Genomic DNA, 19,377 nt, shown 5'->3' with positions numbered 1-19,377 from the left:
AACGAAAGTGAGGTGTTGCTGTAACCGGAGAGCATACGGGCTTTGGCCCCTCCTCCTCACATGTCTGAGGGTCTGAGTGCAGTAAATAGCCCTTACAGAGGTCTATTTTTTCTCTGGTCTGTGTGTGTTTATGTTGTTGTTGGTTGGTTTTGTTTTTTGTTGTTATTTGGTTGGTTTTATTTATTTTTGTTGTTTGTTTCATGTGTGTGGGTTTCTTTGCCTGTTTGTGGTTCTTCTGTTTTGTTTTCATCTAAGGAATCAGCAGAGTGGCGCGTGATGCCAATGAAGGTGTAATCAGGAGCTGATGAAGACTCAGAGCTGGGATGTGGAAGGGAGGCGAGGGCCACATGCCTTGTATTGCAAGGACCTATGAAGAAGGGCTAAACAGGAGTAGGGTCTAACTGCTGCAGAGTGGGACTAAGTGCCAAGACCACATGTGAATACGGGGCTCTAGTCGTAAGGGTGAGGAGAAGACCTGTGTTGGCATACATACACATCACTGTGAGGGGAAGGGTTAGAAATGGCATAGCTGGTAGTGGTTAAGGGACAGAGCTACACTAGGGGGCCTGATCTGAATGGTGACCAAGTTTGCTCTACAGATGCGAGGCATTGTGTGCTCCCCACTGCCATGGTTGTCCCTTTGGGGTAGGAGAGAAACACAGGTGGAGCTGTGCCCCAGGGCCCTGGAGTGTGTGATCAGATGGAAAAAAAGGGTTCAGGTCCCACTCCTCTCAGTGGCAGCAGGAGTTTTCAGGTTTTGCACTTTGCCTCTGAGCTGGCAAGTGAGTATCTCCTGGTCTGCAGGGCAAGGAGTAACTCTGACTAGGGTGAGCAGAGTCTACCAAAGAAGAGGATGGTTTGAGATTTGTTGTGTTTGATGAAGAAGAGAAAAGGGTGATCAGCTTTAAAAGTCACTACTGGTGCTTTTGATCTCAGCACCAGGACACCTGTGGCAGCTGCTGCCTCAGTACCTTCTTCAGTGACCTCCACAAAAGCTTTGTGAATAACTTTTGAGATAAAAAGATCCTTCTTAGCTGACATGCCTGTGAAATCAGCTTGAGTGGGGTCAAAAGCATTTCGTATCCCCATGCTGCTCAAAGTGGATTTAAGGTCATAATTCTCTTCCAGCTTCAGTTTGGGCAGGTACAGATCCACTTCAGCTTTCGTCATGCTGGCTGATTTGGTCCATTCAGCCAGTTTCTCATAGGTCAGCTCTCTTTCAACCTGCAATGAGTGAGATCAGAGTGTCAGTGACTTATACTCTATTTGTTTAAAGGTGGTGAGGTTTAGGCCTGAACGGTGTTTATTTTTTTCTCCTGGTGTGAAGAGTATTGCCTTTTTGCAATGTGTGACTCATAATGATATTAATAGGCGCTATCTATGTTTCTATATGGTTGATTTTTCAGTAGTGGCAAATAAGTGGAATGCATGGGACCTCATGTACAAGTAAAAAGATATTTGCCCTGATCTGTTAAGAATCTTAAACTGATCCTGGCATGATCATGAATGACTTTTGATACCTTCTGGGTCAGGGTAGTCAACACTTACTTTGAGAAACCTCACCACAAAATATCAGGTGCAAATTCAGACTGCAGGTGACATAAAAATGAATCAATACAGCCCTCAGAAGAAGATGACTCTAGGGCACTGTGGTTTGGATTTGGTCCTTCCTTTCCTTATGCTATTCTAAAAATAGGAAAGGGGACACAAAGTAGGCTAAGACAGTTGTATGGACATGCTTTTTCAATGTACCCCTAAGTAAAATACTATGTTTGTAATATTTTCAGATGCCCTGAATCCTAAGGGCGTGAGGAACCAAGGTGTTACCATTTATGAAATGAAGTATGCATGCATCAGAACCTATTCTACTATGATTTTTATGCTCATTCTTTTTCTTTCATCTGTTTCTGTTACTGTCTCATAGAGTATGTGATGAAATGGTAGGTCAGTTTTACCAGCTCCAGACCAGTCGTGTTATCATTGATGTCATCTGGTAGGAAAACGAACATGCTGAGTTCATTTTCCACATATGGCAGCTCAATGATTTTGAATTTCATGGTTGTTTCATGGAGTATCAAAAATGTATGTCTCAGAAACATCATCTGTACTGGTTTAGTCTTGGTCTGTGAAAAAAATCAGACATAAAAAATAGTGTTACTTCAGTCCTTAAAATTGTTGATAAAGATTACTTTCTTCATTGAACTCAAAGCAAAAATTTGTAAACAAATACAATACTGAGCAGTGTTTACATTACTCAGTACCCTTTCCCTTGGACAGTATCATGTACACCCCCTTTTCAAAGTCATTGTGATATTTACAAAAAATTGGCATAGACACATACCTGCTAACTGAATCACTTGCAATATATTTCTCATTTTTAAATAAAGGAGATAGCTTTGATAAGCAAATGACTACTTTGTTTCGTGTTTTCTCCCAAATATTACGCTTTTGGAGTGAGGACCTTGACCGGAGGGAAAAACGTTGACTTTCTTCCACTGGATGCTGTCAACTCTTTTGCCTGTTTTATCCATCCAGGCAATGCTGATTGTCTCACTTTGCCTCTGAACCATATTTTCTATGACCTGTGCTGGCTTTTCCTCTTACCAAAACCATAGAGAACTGGATTACCAGATGAAACTAGATTACTCAGTAGTCCTCTGAACTCCTGTTATGTTCACAGAGCTTTTACTAATATGTCCACTATCCTTTATGTGTGAGTTACATTTGAGAGCAAAAGTTTATGTTTGTTGACTTTTGTTACCTATGAATTAAAACCTCTCTGTGCACCAATGTATTTGGTTTACATGGTGAGGTTTTGGCAGTGGTGGGGCTGCAGGGATGACTGCTGTAAGGAGACATCAGAAGCTGCCTCCATGTCAGGCAGAGCCAGTTCCAACCAGCTCCAGGACAGACCCATCACTGGCCAAGGCTGAGAAGTACTGATATCATATTTATTAATGGGTGAAAACTGCTGCCCAATAGCAGCTGGGAGAAAGGAGTGAGAAAACATGAGAGAAACAACCCTGCAGACACCAAGGTCCATGAAGAAGGAGGGCAGAAGGTGCTCCATGCACCAGAGAAGAGGTTCCCATGCAGACCATGGGGAGGCCAACTGTCCTCCTAGAACCCATGGAGATCTGTGGTGGACCAGATCTCTCCCTGCAGACCGGAGCAGGTGGATGCCCAAAGGGAGCTGTGACACCAGGAGAGCCTGTGCTGGACCAGGCTCCTGGCAGGACCTGTGGCCTCAGGAGAGGAGTCCACACAGGAGCAAGTTTTCTGGCAGGACATGTGGCCCCACAGGGGACCCACGCTGGAGCAGTCTATTCCTGAAGGCCTGCACCCCATGTTAGGACGCATACTGGAACAATTATTGAAGAACTGCAGCCTGTGAGAGGACTCACATTGGAAATTAAGGACTGTATCCTGTGGGTGGGACCCTACACTGGAGCAGGGGAAAAGTGTGAGGAGGAGGGAGCAGCAGAGACAAACCTTTGAACTGATCACAACCCCAACTCCCTGTGCCCTGCTCTGCTTTGGAGGATAGGTAGAAGAGTTGGGAGAGAAGTTCAGCTGAGGAGGAAGAAAGGGTTGCGTGGAGGGTGTTTTATATTTGGTCTTATTTCTCATCCTACTCTGGTTAATTGACAAAAAAAAAAAAAATTCTCTGAGTCTGTTTTGCCCATGATGGTAATTGGTAAATGATCTCCCTGTCCTTATCTCGACCCATGAGTTTTTAATTATATTTTTCTCCCCCTGTCCTGTTGAGAAGGGGGAGATACAGCAGCTTGTTGGGCACCTAGCTCCCAGTCAAGTTCAGCCCAGCACAACCATGTACCACATCAGATCCTAAAACCGCACGTGTAGTGTAGTAGTTTCGGATACACAGTCACATCATCAACACAATTGCTTCACATTGCTCGGCATACAAAAGGTATTTGCACTCATAATCTCAGTCAAACAAGATGTATGCTTCCATTGACAAATATTTTTGCTTGCCTTTGACACAGTCCAAAAATACGCATGCAGTCAGCTACTGTGAATCGTCAGTGCATGACTGTTTAAATGCTGTTAGCTCAGTAACGTGCCCTCAGTGTGTACTGAATACATCATCCACACACACTCAGCTAAAATGACAAACCCCCGTGAAAATTCCCTCTGAGGTTTTAGGCAACGCCCAGGGTGTGTGAGGAAAGAAGAATTGGTTCAGTTTCCTTGAACTCAGAGTACAGACTGTTTCTGAAAGGCAGAGAAGAGGTGTGTAAACATTGCTCTCAAAAGCAACTCAGTCCCTTTTGAAAATGGGACCTTGGTACTTACAGAAATGTCCTCTTGTCCTTAAGCTACTTAACCATAGTCTTCTCAACTGTTTTGATACTGAAGAGGTATTAATTAAAGCGAAAATCATACTTTCATGGCCATCTGTAAATAAGATAATGCTGACTTATTTTCACAATTGCCGTTCTCACTGAGTTTATACCACATGACCAGCAGTGAGTAGTGTTGCAGTGGCATATGAAATGCAGGTGAGATGTTTAGAGATTTCTTGCCCTTCTGTAATAGACATATTGATGTATGACAATAGGCACACAGACAAGGAATTTACCTTGCTTAATCTGAAGGGCATCTCAGAAGTATTTTCCTCCAGAAATTTCTTTTTCCAGTTTCCTTTGAAATAAATGACATTTACTAAGACCAATACAGTGCGAGAATTGAGAGATCCTGCAGGCAGCAGATCCTGGATTTTCCCTTCAAAATCAGACAAATAGGACTGTTATTCCAGCGTCACTGTGTAACTCCCCAATTTTAACTGTGCCTTCTCTGTGCCTACCTATCTAGCAAAAATGTTTGCATTTGGAAGGTTTTTTTAGTGTACATTTTTCATGGTACACATATGGTAAAAATGGGTTTTGAAGCATTTCTCTGTTATTAAGGTATTTATTGCAATTTTGGTAGTAAATGACATTGCAAAGCAGGTAATGTGAATAGCTTGGATGTTCTGTGAAGGTGGTTGCAAGCAGAAGAATGCAGACGTAAAACCTTCACTAATCGGAGTGGAGCAACTAAGTATCTACCTGTGTCTCCCTCTAAAGAGAAATAATTCAGAAGAGGCCACATACAGCATGAAGAATCAAGGGAAGGACCTTGTAAGAGCAGCAGTTAGGTTTGGAGAGAGACGTTCTTCAAACCATTTAACTGCACTGTGCTCATCGCCTCCCCTAATTCCCATCTTTAATGGATCCTTGGCTGCAAGAGCAATATATGTGGAAATACAAATGCTTTGAAAGTGAAACAAGACAAAAGGTATTGTAGTAGTACTTACTCTCAGTTTCATTTTCAACCCATGAATTGATCAGCACTCTGGCTTGTTCTGCAGCTGTCTTAAAGTTTACAGCTTGTGGCTTTGCATTGTAATAGTTTGTAATGAGCTGTAAGAATCTCTGAAAGACAAAATTGGAAAATGTATGCTTATTTAGTTAAATTTGGGTTATAAAAATGTTAGAAATAATCACTTCCACAGATTATACAATCCACTAATGCATAAATTGAATACTTTTTTGTCTGCTTTATGATATAGAGCTCAGCACAAGAGGGAAGAATAGTTGCATATAGTCTCATATAAAGTCAAAACAAGGTTTTTAGATTTGCTTCAGAGGTGCGGAACATGCCAAGAGTTTGTGAGGACAATGAAGGATCAGGTATAAAGGGAGTATTATGGCAGAATAAAGTCATGGCAGAAACGCAGAGTAAATATTTGCATTGCTGTCTGCCATTAAATAGTTAATGGAGATTCCCAGCAGGAAATTCTCTACATTCTCTGTAAAGCGTGTGAGATTATGGAGAGAATGAGCAATAAGCATTCAGAAGAACAAATTACTAATTACTCAGGAGGGTGAAAGAAACTCCAAGATCAAAGAATACTAATCTCGTTCAAAACCACCTTCCAAGAAACTGTAAGATGATTAATATAACGTCAGTTTTAAACAAGATGTCAAAGATACAGGTGATTACAAACTCATGAGTCTGTACGGAGTGAATTAATAGAATAGGTCTAGTGGGTGCATGGATAAACATGAAGTACTGGAGGAGTGTCAACAGCATTTTGTAATAGGAAGTCCTAAATCACAAATTTGTTGGGAGTTTTTTGAAGGTGAATAACATGTGAATAATAAGGTTGAGCCATTACAGTCTATTTGAGTTACCAAAAGGCATTTTGTAAGACTTCTCGCCATAGCCTGAGCAGGCATAGGACTACAGAGATAGGTCTTCTTTCTTCAAACAACTGGAAACACAGAGTAGGAGGAAATAGGGTTCACAGTTATTACCACAGGGATATGTGCTGGCATCTGTGGTAGAATATTTATTCTGTAAAATACAGCTCTAAATATTTACATGAAAATATCTATATTAAAATATTTGTAAATGATGTGGAACTCCCAGTGAAGGGGATGCTACAGGGAGTGATAATTTCTGTTCAGGAATGAGATATTGAAGATATAATGGACAGCTGCAAGAAAAAAAATCTGCTCAATAGTGGCCCAAAAGACAAATACCATTTTAAGATCAACAAATGAAGGAGTAGGGAACAAAAGAGAGAATATTAGAATACAACTGTATAATGCTGGGGTGTGACCATTGTCTGAGTTCTCTGTGCAGCTCTGGCCTCCCTGGCCTCAGAAGTTTAAAAGATACAGAGACAGGGGACTAGGATGACCAGACATGTGGAAAAGCATCCTTTAGAGGAAAAATGAGCCAAAAATTATACCAACAGGTAGCAGGCTCAAAATCAGGTGCTTCCTACAGTGTATGGTTCAGCTGTGGAACTCCTCGTGCTGAGGGTTGCGGTACATTCAAAAGGAAAGTCTGCAAATTTCCTGAGAGAACAGGCCATCAAGGTCTATTAAGCAGACATTCACTCTGGTTTAGGAAGATCCTGAGCTGCAGTTCGCTTGGTGACCACAGCAGATTCTGGATAAACATCACTACACAGCATGCGTTGTTCTTCCTAAACTGCTGCCCACTGTTAGACATAGACGGACCTCTTATCTATGTGATACTAGCCCCATATGGCTGTCATCATGTCCTCACTGAAACCACAGTCCTATCATTTGGAAAATTTTTATCATCTGTATTGATAACCCCTCTTAATGTCAAAATATTCTCAAGGAGAGATATTCAACTCACAGGTAGTAATGGGTAGGTCTTTTCCTCATACAGTTGGTTGGCACTCTTCAACAAGTAGGTGCTTCTGGGTTTGTTGATGGCAGACAGGAGCTCTTTGAAAGCAGAGTGGATGTTTTCAGCTTGATTGTGCTCAGAATCCTTGGAAAGAGACACCAATTAGTATGGTTTTGGGTTTGTTGTTTTTTTTTTTTCTGTTTGAAGTATTGCATCTGCTGCATCTGCATCTATTTTAAATGTCCGGGTTCTTTTAATTAGAAAGGAATTTCAGGGGATGGAGCTGGTTTTTGAGTATGTTGCATGTTTGTGCACTATGTATACTTACCAGCTATTAGGTTTTCTCTGTTTGACATGAATTTTGTTGTTGCTGTTTGGATTTTGGAGGGAGCTTGTTCTGGATGTCAATGCTGATGATTTTAGGGAGCATGAGCTTGCTTGCCAGCTATTGCCAGCTGTTGCTTTCCTAATGGATGAATAACCTGCTACCTATCAGCTGCCCCCCACCAGCTGCTTGGGTGTAGTCCCCTCCTCCAAGGCACGTACCATGCCCTGCACATAAGACATTGCGAGTCTGTGCCGCTGACTCAGGGTGACTTGTCGTAAGGTTGATCAGGTGGCATTCCTTGCTCTGGTCTTTTCTTACTTATGCTGAGATGTGGGCTACTAGCAAGGACACCTGGGAAATAATTTGATAGCCAGAGAATGCAGAGTAGGAGACACTGAGTTTTGCAAGGGGATGGGAACAGACTGAAGAGGTAATGGAGGGAACTGTCTGAAGGACCAGATTAGGCAGACTTTACCACAACTCAGAAAGTTAGTGAATGCTAAAATGAATGTGAATGTAATGATTCATTTTGAAGATTCATCCCCCACCACCTAGGGAGAGAATATCACCTCCTTGCCCCTTTTATTTCAAGTTTGTCTAATGTATTTTGTTTGAGCTTTCTTTTAGTTCCTAGGCTAAACAAACATGGCTTGTTTGAGTTTACAGGCCTTTTGGTGCTTAGGGAGTTTGTTTGATGAAAAAGATCTGGGCATTTCCTCCCGGTGGCAAGTCTCTGGGGAGCTGATGAACAAGGTGAATCAGCATGCATTAGCTTAAAGTGGAATTTTGTTTGCCTGATGTGTCCATACATGAAAAAGGTGGAAGGGAGTTTAATGAGTAGAGCTGCAGTCAGGTGTGAACGTAGTAGTCGTTTTTCACTACAGAAAAAAAACCCCAACAAACCACAACCTGAAACTGATAAGAGATAAAATTGTCCTACGCACATTAGAACAGTTGATTTGTTGATCTTACCATAGACCATCTAAAACCAAGTAACACAGTATTAGGGCCGATCAAAATTATGTTGGTGTCTCAATTCAGATTTTGAAGGCCTGAGTTAATAAGTTTTATGGTAACATCATCTCCTTATTCACTTTTTATATGTATAGTTCTTACTGAAATGAGACAGTAGATATAGACTGAAGACAAGCAAATGTTGGAACGCTAAAGCAGCAGTTGTGATTAAGTATCCCTTTCTTGGAGATTTTTTTCTCAGAGTCTTTTGTTGTAATAAATACCATCTTTCTTTTCTTCGGTTTCCCCAAAGGCCTTGCTGTCTCAGATGAACCTTCTTCTACTGCAGTCTGGTTAAAATGAAGAACCTGTGGTAATGATAAATGTTCATAAATACAGCTTGTTTTTTAAAGATAAGTGTATCCAAGGGTTATGTAATTATGTTCGTTTTCTATGGTAATTCACCAGCCACGCTCAATGATAGTCAGTCTATCCAAGTTATTGAGGACAAGACCTTACTCTTGATTTTGTTTCTGTGACTCATTATTATATAGATTTTAGTGACATTTACTGCTTAATAATGGACCAATATTATGGCTCAAATATGAATTTATTAGATAAATGATCGGTTCATGCTTGGCTACATGGAATTGATCTTAGGATCATGACCAAGCACAACGAAGAACATAGTGCAGTTTAGAGTCTTACCACTGGGAGAAAAATGTAAAATTCTATGGTTAATTTGTTTAAGTAAATGCGTATAACCTAAAAGAATACAAGACTGAAAAGTTCTGCAACAGTGTGCAAAAGTGAAATAATGTTTTCGGTACCACTATGTCTCCATTATTCATGGGAGGATCACCTTATTTATGGACAAGCTATGTCACAAGCAAAGGTGTTTGTAGTGCTCCAGTGCAGCCAAACGTGTTCAGGAGAGCTTTCTAACTTGGGATGCAGTGTGAGAAAGCAGGTACACTGCTGCCAGAACCACCGGGGGGGTCTAGAAACTGTGATTTAATCTCTAAGACTCCCTGTTCTAGATTATTTTATCTCCATATTAATTTTGCTACTAAAGATGTCTCTTTATGATTATTTGAGCAGTATATTAGGTGAATTATCATGCTCAACGGGCAATTAAAATAAAAGGTAGAGTTCAAAGCAAGACCACCAGTAGAGTCTAATGTCAGTGTCTTCCCTCTGGCAGACACTTGCAATGCTCTGGGAGCTGTAGGTGTAAGCTGAAGGCAGGGGTAGTGCAGAGCAGGGAGGTGTTAGAAATGAAGGAGGAGAACAGTGGCCTGCAGAGATGCTGGTGGCCTGAGTGGGGTTATTTCTTCCACCAATGTTATGGCAGGACACTGTTCTCCCATGTTGTTCCCTCCTGTTCCACACAGGCAGAAGAATAATGCAATTTATATGAGGTGTTATACTGGACATTTCAGAGCTTACCTCAGCCATCTGGGTTGCAGTGTCACCTTTTGCACCCAGGTAGACCATGGCGAGAGCAGTTGCAATACTCCAAGGAGAAAAGAAGATGTTTTGGCCTTTGGAAGTTTCATTCAGCTTTTTGTAAAGGTCCAGAGTGAAGCTGTTGGTTGACACCGAGAGAGACTCCATTGATGCAGCCTGAAACAAATGAGTGTCAGAGAGAGGTGATGACTGCTTCTTCACTTCTTTTAAAAATACAAAGCTGCTAGTGGGAGATTTCCTGCACCCTTTCAAATACAGTGAGGGGATGCTCCTGTAGTGGGTAAAATACTGCACAGGGACCGAATACAGTCAGCTAGTGAGTCTCTTTTTAAGACCTGCATTATTTCTCCCTTCCCACCACTCCTCAATGTCCTCAGCTTTTTTATTTATGTTTCATTAGATGAGCACAATTTTAGCTAGCGATGTTTTCATGGACCAGACTTGTTTCAAAAACCCGTTTGCTTAAGTTTCATAGAATTATTCTTCAGTTCTGTGGGAGTGAAAAAGAATAATTTCTCACTGTGCTGCTTTGAGCTTTTTTCTATTTCTTTAAACTTCCTGTGCTATTATTTTCTGCTGAAAAAAAAGCATGGTGGATCCATGAAATTCACTACATGTGTCTTGAAGGATACCAGAGATCTATAGATTTTTCTGTGTTCTTGATGTAGGTAAACCCACATTTGAAGCTGTAGCTGAATTTACTGATTACTCTTTTTCAAGTTAACTCTTCTATCTTACATACAACCTCAAATAATTCCTCTTTTAAACAACAACAAATTTTCCCTGTTTTTTTCCCATACCTTTTCCCAGGCTTATCAGAATGTACAGATTTTGCATCCTTTTTCTGCTTGTTTTTCCAAGTATGTTTTTACAGGACAAAACCAAAGCAAACAAAAAAATCCAGCCTCAGGAATAAACTATTTTTCCATACATGGATCTGGAACAAACCTGTGCTGCTTATTAGCAGATTTTAGATCAATCTAATACCATTGACAAATATTAGGATAAATTCAGAAATTTCCATTGCCTTCACCAGTGTAAGGACTACTAAAACATACTAAAGTCAGTGTAAGGTGGCATCAGGTGAAAGGTTAAGCATTAGATCAACATTTAAATCTATCTTCACCCACAATTTACATGTTTAATCAAAAACCGCGGTCCTCAAAGCTGCCTGCCATGCAGTGTTAGAGCTGCCCAGAGTCTCTGACATCCTTGAGTTTTGGTTTCAAAGCTTTCCAGGGCTCCACCACTGCCTTGGGGCATTCTCAGGAGCACTTCAGAGGTGAATGCCCGGCAGCCTAGCTCATACCTAAGCATTTTTGGGACCTTGAAATCTCTTACTGCTGTGCGTGGAGATGCTGATATTCCCAAAGCATATCTAGGGAACCGGGCTGAGCTGAACATTTTTGCCTGAAGAATTTCAAACTGATGTCTCCAGAGGGTACCTGAACTGAATCCGCATGGAGCAATTAAGCATTTCTCAGGCTTGAGAAAGAGAACATGTGAGGTTCACTGGTCTACTAGCCAATTCAGTCATCTGGGAAAGGAAAAGTCTGATCCAGTAGTTATTTGATAGTAATAAAGCCGAGACTTGAACCAACAAACCCCACACTGAGTATCCAGAACACTGTGCTACAGAGTCGTACTGTCTTGTGTGTTTAATTCCAACACCAATAGGTGCATATTCCCTTCTGCAGCCTGTTCTTAGTCCTCCAGTCCTAAATTGTCTAGTAGCCTGGTGATTAAGGCACCCTTCCTACAAGTGAGGAAACTTTCTACCATCCCAGGCTGTGTAGATTTTGCCCCACCTGCAATTGCATTTTGACCACTGTGCCTTGGCACAGGTTTTTCCTAAGGGCTACATTTTATACTAAAAAATTAGCACTTCTTTCCTCTGCATGACTTTTAAGCCATCGTTTAACCACTCTGTTCCAAGTAATTTAACGTGAATTTGTAAGGCTTCCAAAATAAAGCCAGTTGTTTGATATGAATATTTACACTACCTGAAATCCTGAGGGAGAGAAGAGTGAAGATCTGTCTTCAGTTGGGATCTGTGGTGGTTTGTGAAACAATGAATACTTTTGGAAATGTAGAAATGTTTGCACCTCCCTTTTCTTCTCTACATCCTCATCTTGTATTAATGTGCATGTCCTACTTCTCCTCTCTATCACCCGCTTTCAGAACTTGGAGAGACCTGCTCAATTCAAGGCCACTGTCTTTGGGTGGATATCCTGAAACTTGAAGGCAAATGTGCCTTTCTCCCACAGGTAGCCTCCACAACCTTGGCATCTGGCCTGTAAAAATGCAGGAATTGAAGAAAATAATTCAACCACCCTGCGTTGGCAAGGAACATGTTGAAATAATTTCACAGCTTCCTTTTCTTTTTACTCTGCAAACTGGGGAAATTAATAGGAACTGATCTCAAAGATATGGTAAAAGGGAATATTGAAATAAGGTGTTAGTCTGATTCATTCTGTGGCTAAATTTGAGAGGGGAATGATTTGAATACTTGTGGCCCTCAGGTCACATAAAGCCCTTTTTTTGTGATATTTTGCATTTTTTCTCTTCTGTTTCAGAAAGCAGATCATGAAGGTTAGAAGGTATTTCCACAGTCACCTAAAATAAGTGGTGAAACAAAAGTGAACACTGGACTCATTTAAACTGGTGGATGTTGTTTTAAGAGGCTGCTGCTCCTAGCAGAGGAGGTAAAGGTGCTTTAGGTACCTACAGGCCCTGCACTGGACCGAGCTTATTATTCTTTTTGGTGGGTTGAGGGAGTTTAGATCATCCATCAAAAGCTGCAAAACTGCTTGGAAGCTCTGCTTGTAATGATTTCTTTTACTGAAACTGTTTGTTGCATTGGTGTAGAGAGCCCAAACAATAGAATGTGTAAAATTGGATATCAGCAAACGTGTAATACAAAACAGTTACATGTACACAAATGTTTTACTTTAAACCATTGTGATTTGCAATTCTGCTGGCTTACTCTGCTCTTATCCGTGTGACTTGGATTAAACTGCATTGATAAATTTCCTTTGCGATCATTATATATCTTTTCTGCTACATTTATGGTTAGTTAGGAATGGCCTCTGCCCACTAGTGTGGCACATGCAAAGTAAACCAATTACCAGCATGCAGTCAAACTATATGGAAAAAGCATCAATATAAAGTATACGCATCTGTATTTTGAATTAGAATTACATTTTTGTGCTTATATTTACTTCAAATCTGACCAGTGCATAAGCTATACAAGGTTTCAAGAGTGGTAATATGTGCCTCTCTTTTTTCACACCTTTTGTTTTTAAGTGTGTGCAGGTTTTGTGCCTGGAATACCTATCTTATTTTCTTGCTTCAGATATGTATTAGCCACTATTATGTTCAGTTATGTGCTTAAGAAGTATTTCTACTGTGTATCCAAACCTCCTGCTGTGTATTTTTTTAGCTAAATTAGTAGGAGCAGCAAAGATTGGCCAAAAGTACAGGAAAATGAAGAAAGAGTACCCAAACTGTGTAGACACTCTTTGCGGTATATTCCAGCTGCTGCAAGATCCTGTTTAGTAAGAACGAGCGGAGTTTCAAAGGGGAGCAAGTCAGCCAAAAATGGGGTGCTCTTGTTTTTGTTGTGCCAGATGGAAACACTGAGATGAAATAGTGAATTGCTGTAACCAGAATGGTAGAAACAAGGTGTCACAGCATCACAACACCTGACCTGTTGACCTGAAGTGGATTGACCTCTGGCAGATGGTCATAAAAAGTCTTTGATAAAACCGGTCATTTTCCTCTGACATACTGATAAAGTCATTTTGGCCTTTTTTGAAGCCATCGTTCATCCTCATCTTGCTCAACACGGATATGAGGTTGTATCTTTCTGCTTGTTTGATTGTCATACTCGCATACCTGTGCTATGTAAAGGGTCCACTCTGAGTGGGCCATTTGGACATTTATTGAAGATCAGTTTTCTTTTAGTTACATCTAGTAAAAAGCAGCACAACTTAATATCAGTACTAGACTAAGTCAAATTACTGATTCTAGTCTGCAGGAAATCCCATTCAGCTATGTCTCCCGGCAAGAAAATGAGATCAAGTATCACTTCTGTTGCAATAGAACTCTGAAGTGTTGGATTATACGTAACATTTTAAAAGGGATTTTTATGTGCCTGTTACTGATGGTAAAATAAAACTTTTAAAAATACAGATGCATTTGCATTTCAGTTCTAAAGCAGGAGTTTTTTGTCTACTTCTCTTGAATTCTAACACTACACCAGCACTGTAAATGTTCTTGTCTTTATTATTGTGTGCTGTGTCTGCCATTTCTGCTTGTCATGAGGTCAGCCTACCACAAAGGTGTCAGGGATTATTTTATGAAGCTGAGATTTGCACTGGAAGATAAAAGACCCATCTTTCATTTTAACATAAACTGAAAGCATGTTAATACACTGTGTTTTGACAGGCATGGAATCACCTAGTGATGTGCTCACAATGTATTTGTATTGAGCCTTGTCTCAGCAGTTTCCTGTAGATAATTCTTCCTTTAGTTTTCAATGCTCCAAGACATTTCAAGGAGGATTTTGTGAACTTGAAGTTACAGATTTTGATGAGACAGAAGAAAACCTAGGGCTTCTTTAAAGCAATTATTTAGAAATGCAGTCATGTAGCACCTATGACTTAGCTACCTTGAAGCATTTCAGAAAGATGATTAAATAAATACCCTTTACCCAGTAGGGAAGAATAAAATGAAACTGTCAAAAGCATCAAGCCATCCTTTGTGTCAGACAGGAGAGGAGGGATAGTGCTTGGGAGAGTCCTTGCTGAGAGGAGCCTTTGAACACCATGAATGCCGTAGGAGCTGCTGTACTGTAGATCTGTCTTCTTTTCGCTTCCCCTGTCCAAGCCTGTTGCGAGCCAGCCTGTTACCTGCAGAAGCCCTCAGACTTTTTGGAACAACAACAGCAAGCATGGTTAGCACATTGCACTCAAAATTCAAATTCCCAGGACCACCTCCCTTGCTGTGTCCAAGTGTGGCATCCCAACCTAACAGGGAAATAATTGTGAAACAGCAGAAACTAGAAGACTTGCAACTTTCAACTTACGGCACTGACAGATGCACCTTCCAGATCTCAAAAGCCATTGACAAGTGTGAGGACTGAAAGTAACTGCAGTGGACAGGGCCCACATCTGTTGACCTAATCTGTCATCTGGGTATATTTGCTGTTTGCTAGGGGCATGCATTTGGGATGTTGTAGAGGGTCTACTGAGGCTCACTTGTCCTTCCCCCTGCTGCTCTTACATATAGGCACCAATGATACTGCTGGGGTGACCTGGAAAGTACGAAACGTGACTACAGGTCTCTGAAGGAAGTGGTTGAGGGCATGGGGGCCCAGGTGATACTCTCCTCAATCTTTCTGGTGAGGTGAATGGGCCTGGGGAGGACTTGACAGATCCTGTGCTTTAACAATTCATTACGCTGCTGTTGTTGGTAGCAGGGACTCAGTTTCCAGGGCTGTGGGACCCCTCTGAGGGTCACCAGATGTTTGGAAAAGAGGGGATCCACGTGACTGAACAGGGAAAAGTACCTTTGTCAACAGGCTGGCCAATCTGGTAAGGGGAGCTTTAAACCAGATATGGAAGGGGAGTGAGTGATTCCACAGCAAATGAGGTTGTGAATGTGGTAGGTACACCAAGGGCCTGGGGTGATGGAAACAGGAAGTACCTTGTGATCAACAAAACAGCTAAAGTGGAATCACTTTAAGCATAGGTATGTAAAGAATGAAGTGCTTGGAGAAGAGCCTTAAGAAAACCTCTTAAGCCTGTACAGGAGAATCAGCATGCTTGAGTGCCTCTCTGAAATGCCACTACACTAATCCAGGCAGCATGAGCAACAAAGAGGAGCAGTTAGTAGTTTGTATGTGGTAACAGGGCTGTTACCTCACTAGGATCATCAAGATATGGCGGGATAGGTCACACAACTGAAAGGCTGCAGTGGAGGGTTACAGACTTTTCAGGAAGGACAGACTGGGAAGCAAGGAGGAGTTGCCCTTTGTGTGAGGGAGCAGCTGGAATGCACGAGCATCTGCCTTGGCACAGATCAGGAGCCAGTCAAGAGCTTGTGTGTCAAGATTAGTGGGCAAGCCAACACAGGTGCTGTCGTAGTGGGTATCTGCTACAGACTTCCTGATTAGGAAGTAGATGAGGCCTTCTTCAAACAACTGAAAGAAGCCTAGCCCTTCTGGGGACCACCCTGATATCTGCTGGAAGAACAATACAAGCAATCTAGGGGATTTCTAGAGTACACTGATGACAACTTCCTGGCACAAGTGATTGAGGAGCCAACAAGGAATGATGTTCTGCTGGACCTGATGCTGAGACACAGGAAGAACTGGTCATGAATGCAAAAGTCACTTTGGCTTTGACTGCAGTGACCATGAGATGATGGAGCTCAGGATCCTAAGAGGAAGAAGCAGGGCAAAAAACAAGACTGCAGCCCTGGATTTCGAAAGATCTTCAGAGATCTGCTTAGAAGAATCCCGTAGGTTATGGCTCTGGAGAGGAGTTGGAAAGCTACTTGATTTTCAGGATTCACCTCCTCCAAGCTCAAGAATGATCCATTCTGACAAGCTGGAAATCTAGCAAATGTGACAGGAGGCCTGCATGGTTAAGCAAGGAGTTCCTAAGTGAACTCAGACATAAAAAGCAGGTGTATAGGATGTGGAAGCAGGGGAGGTGACCCAGAAGGAATATAGAGTTGCTGTCTGATTTTACAGAGGTAGGGTTAGCGAAGCCAGTGTTGATCTGGTGTTGAATCTGGCAAGGGTTGTAAAGAGCAGCAGGAAAAGACTCTACAAGTACAAGACAAAAAGACCAGGGAAAACATAGGCCTGCTGCTGAATAGTGCCGGGCAAATACTGACAGAGGACACAAAAAAGTCTGAAGTACTCAATGCCTTTGGTACTTCAGTCTTTACTGGTAAGACCAGCTTTCAGTTAGAGTTAGATAAGTGAACTCAGCCAGACCCAGAGGGTTGTAATCAGGGGCATAAAGTCCAATTGTAGGCAAGTCACTAGTGGTGTCGATCAATACTGAGGCCAGTAGTGTTTAACATCTTCATTAATGACCAGGATGCTGGGACAGAGTGCACCTTCAGTAAGTTTGTAGACAACAGAAAATTGGGAAGAGTGACTGATACACCAAAGGGTTCTGCTGCCATTCAGAAGTACCTGAACACAGTGGAGAATTGGGAGGAGAGGAATCTTGTGAAGTTCAACAAGGGAAAATGCAAAGTTCTGCATCTGAAGAGGAATAACCCTAAGCATCAGTACACACTGAGGACTGATTGTGTGGAAGGCAACTCTACAGGAAAGGACCTTGGGGTCTTGGTGGACAACAAGCTGACTGTGCGCCAGCAGTGCACCCTCACAATAAGAAGACCCAACAGCATCATGGGGTACATGAGGGTAAATGTTGCCAGCAGGTCAAAGGAGGTCCTTTTCTACTCAGCCCTGATGAGACCATGGCTGCAGTGCTGTGTCCAGTTCTGGGCTTCTCAATGTAAGAAAGATATGGTTTTCTATATCTTCCCACTGAACAGAGCCACAAAAATGATTAAGGAGTAAACCATCTTTCATATGACAATAGGCTGAGAGAGTTGGGAGAGAAAACTCAGGGAGATCTTATAGGCTTATAGAGCCTAAATATCTTATGGAATGTAATGAAGAAGAAGAAACCAGACTTGTGGTGCCCAATGAGAGGACAAGAGGCAATGGACACAGATTAAAAACATGACATTCAATCTGAACACAAGAAAACACTTTTTTACTGCGAGGATGGTCAAATACTGGCATAGGTTGCCTGGAGAGGTTGTGTAGTCTCCATTGGTGGAGACAAATATTCAAAATCCAGCTGGACGTGGTCCTGTGCAACCTGCATTAGGTGACCCTGCTTGTGTAAGGGGTTGGACCAGATGATCTCAAGTGGTCACTTCTAGCCAGAACAATTATGTGGTTCTGTAAGGGTTAGCCTGACTTGAGAGCCAGATGCTGGTTACCATTAAAATACTACTGGAAGTCACAAATTAAGCAGCTTCTAGCATTGCTCACAGTAGACGAACCTTGAAGAGTGTCTCCCCCTGGACGGGTTCGTTTCCTTCCCTTTCATCCTTTTCACCTGCATCTCAAGTATGTCTTATACTGGAAGCTGTGCTCTTTAGCATTGTCTCCCAAGCAAAGCTGAAACTGAGAGTGTCTTGGTACCAACACCATCCTGTTTGGCTCTTTGCACCTCTAGCCAGCTGGTGCACACTGCTGTAGTTCCTCAGAGAGCCCCAGAGGTATTGCTTTGTAGAGTCCTGCAGTGTAGGATGAGTGATGGAATGGACAAAATTAGCATGGGAAAAACTTTCATTTGGCTTGGCATGGAACTCTTGCCACATCTTTGGGCAACTTTTGACCTCACATGAAGTGACTCTTCAAACTGTGTGTACATAATTTAGGAGTTCTCAGTAATTTCTTATTGTTGAATACACACAGCAGAGAGACAAGATTAACATGCTGCCAGGCTAAGAATTAACATGCTTACCACCCTGATGAGTCTTTGCTGGCCAGGTGTCACTTAAGTGGAGAAGGGCTGGTCTTTGTCACTCCCTAGAAGAGGCTCAGCCTCAGTGTTGTTAGCTGTTGCCTTCCAATTATATTTTTTTTTTTTAGAGTTGAGATTTTTATGCCTCCTCATGCAAGCGTTTCTCCTCCTGAAGCCTTGCTATGCTGACTATTCTATCCTTTGTATTTTTTATTTTCTTATTTTGCACCACCTTCGCTTGTGTACTTTTCCATGCCTAAACAATGAATTTCTTAGTAAAGCTGAGTCAACAGCACACAACTGGGCTGCACCAAAGTAGGTCCTGGATGGCAGACAGCTGAACCCAGAGCTGAGGGTTACAGACAAGGGAGGGCACCCGTTTTAGAAGGAGCTCTTTGTACAGGGAAGAAGGTGCAGGTATACTTTTTTGGGTGGAGATGTATTTCCAGATAGAATACCTTTTGTGGAGGTGGAATTTCACAGAGAATGAATGTTTTTATAGTACCTTCTTCCTGCACTCAAATCTTGTTGCCTTAGATAATGTCCTCTGACATGTGGTTAGAGTACCACAATGGCTAAAAAACGTTATGCTGTTGCTTATGGCCACAGGAAAGCACAAATGCTGCCTTCCCAAGCCAACAGAGGGAACTGATGTACCAGTACAGCATTGCTTGTTCATTATTGTACATGGGCAAAAAGGATGTTTGGAACAAGCTCTTCTGGGCTATAGCCTCTAGTCAGGCATTTTGTTTGTAGTGTGTGATGACAGGTTTTAGTAAATGCCTAGGATAACATGCTGAATAACAGTGTTTTTGCTGTTTGAAGCCTAGTGGAAATAAGACACTAGTGTATTAAACTTTCTCAGCTTTGTTGATC

General features: G+C 41.8%; 1 protein-coding gene across 1 annotated transcript; it reads right to left on the bottom strand.

Moving 5' to 3' along the window:
- Nucleotides 1–13: 13 nt before the first annotated feature.
- On the bottom strand, nt 14–11,978 carry LOC136097493 (heterochromatin-associated protein MENT-like). The gene is made up of 8 exons (XM_065829865.2): nt 11,935–11,978; nt 9,911–10,087; nt 8,746–8,829; nt 7,186–7,323; nt 5,324–5,441; nt 4,607–4,749; nt 1,956–2,123; nt 14–1,224 (listed from the first exon to the last, which is right to left on the bottom strand). Exons 2-8 carry the CDS (start codon nt 10,076–10,078, stop codon nt 823–825), a joined length of 1,221 nt encoding a protein of 406 aa, XP_065685937.1. The 5' UTR covers nt 10,079–10,087; nt 11,935–11,978; the 3' UTR covers nt 14–822.
- Between the last annotated feature and the right edge of the window lie 7,399 nt (nt 11,979–19,377).

The sequence above is a fragment of the Patagioenas fasciata genome, chromosome 2 (assembly GCF_037038585.1).
Source record: "Patagioenas fasciata isolate bPatFas1 chromosome 2, bPatFas1.hap1, whole genome shotgun sequence".
In the NCBI taxonomy this organism is placed as follows: Eukaryota; Metazoa; Chordata; class Aves; order Columbiformes; family Columbidae; genus Patagioenas; species Patagioenas fasciata.
Note: the sequence above shows the minus strand (reverse complement) of the source record. Positions and strands in the feature narration are given on the sequence as shown.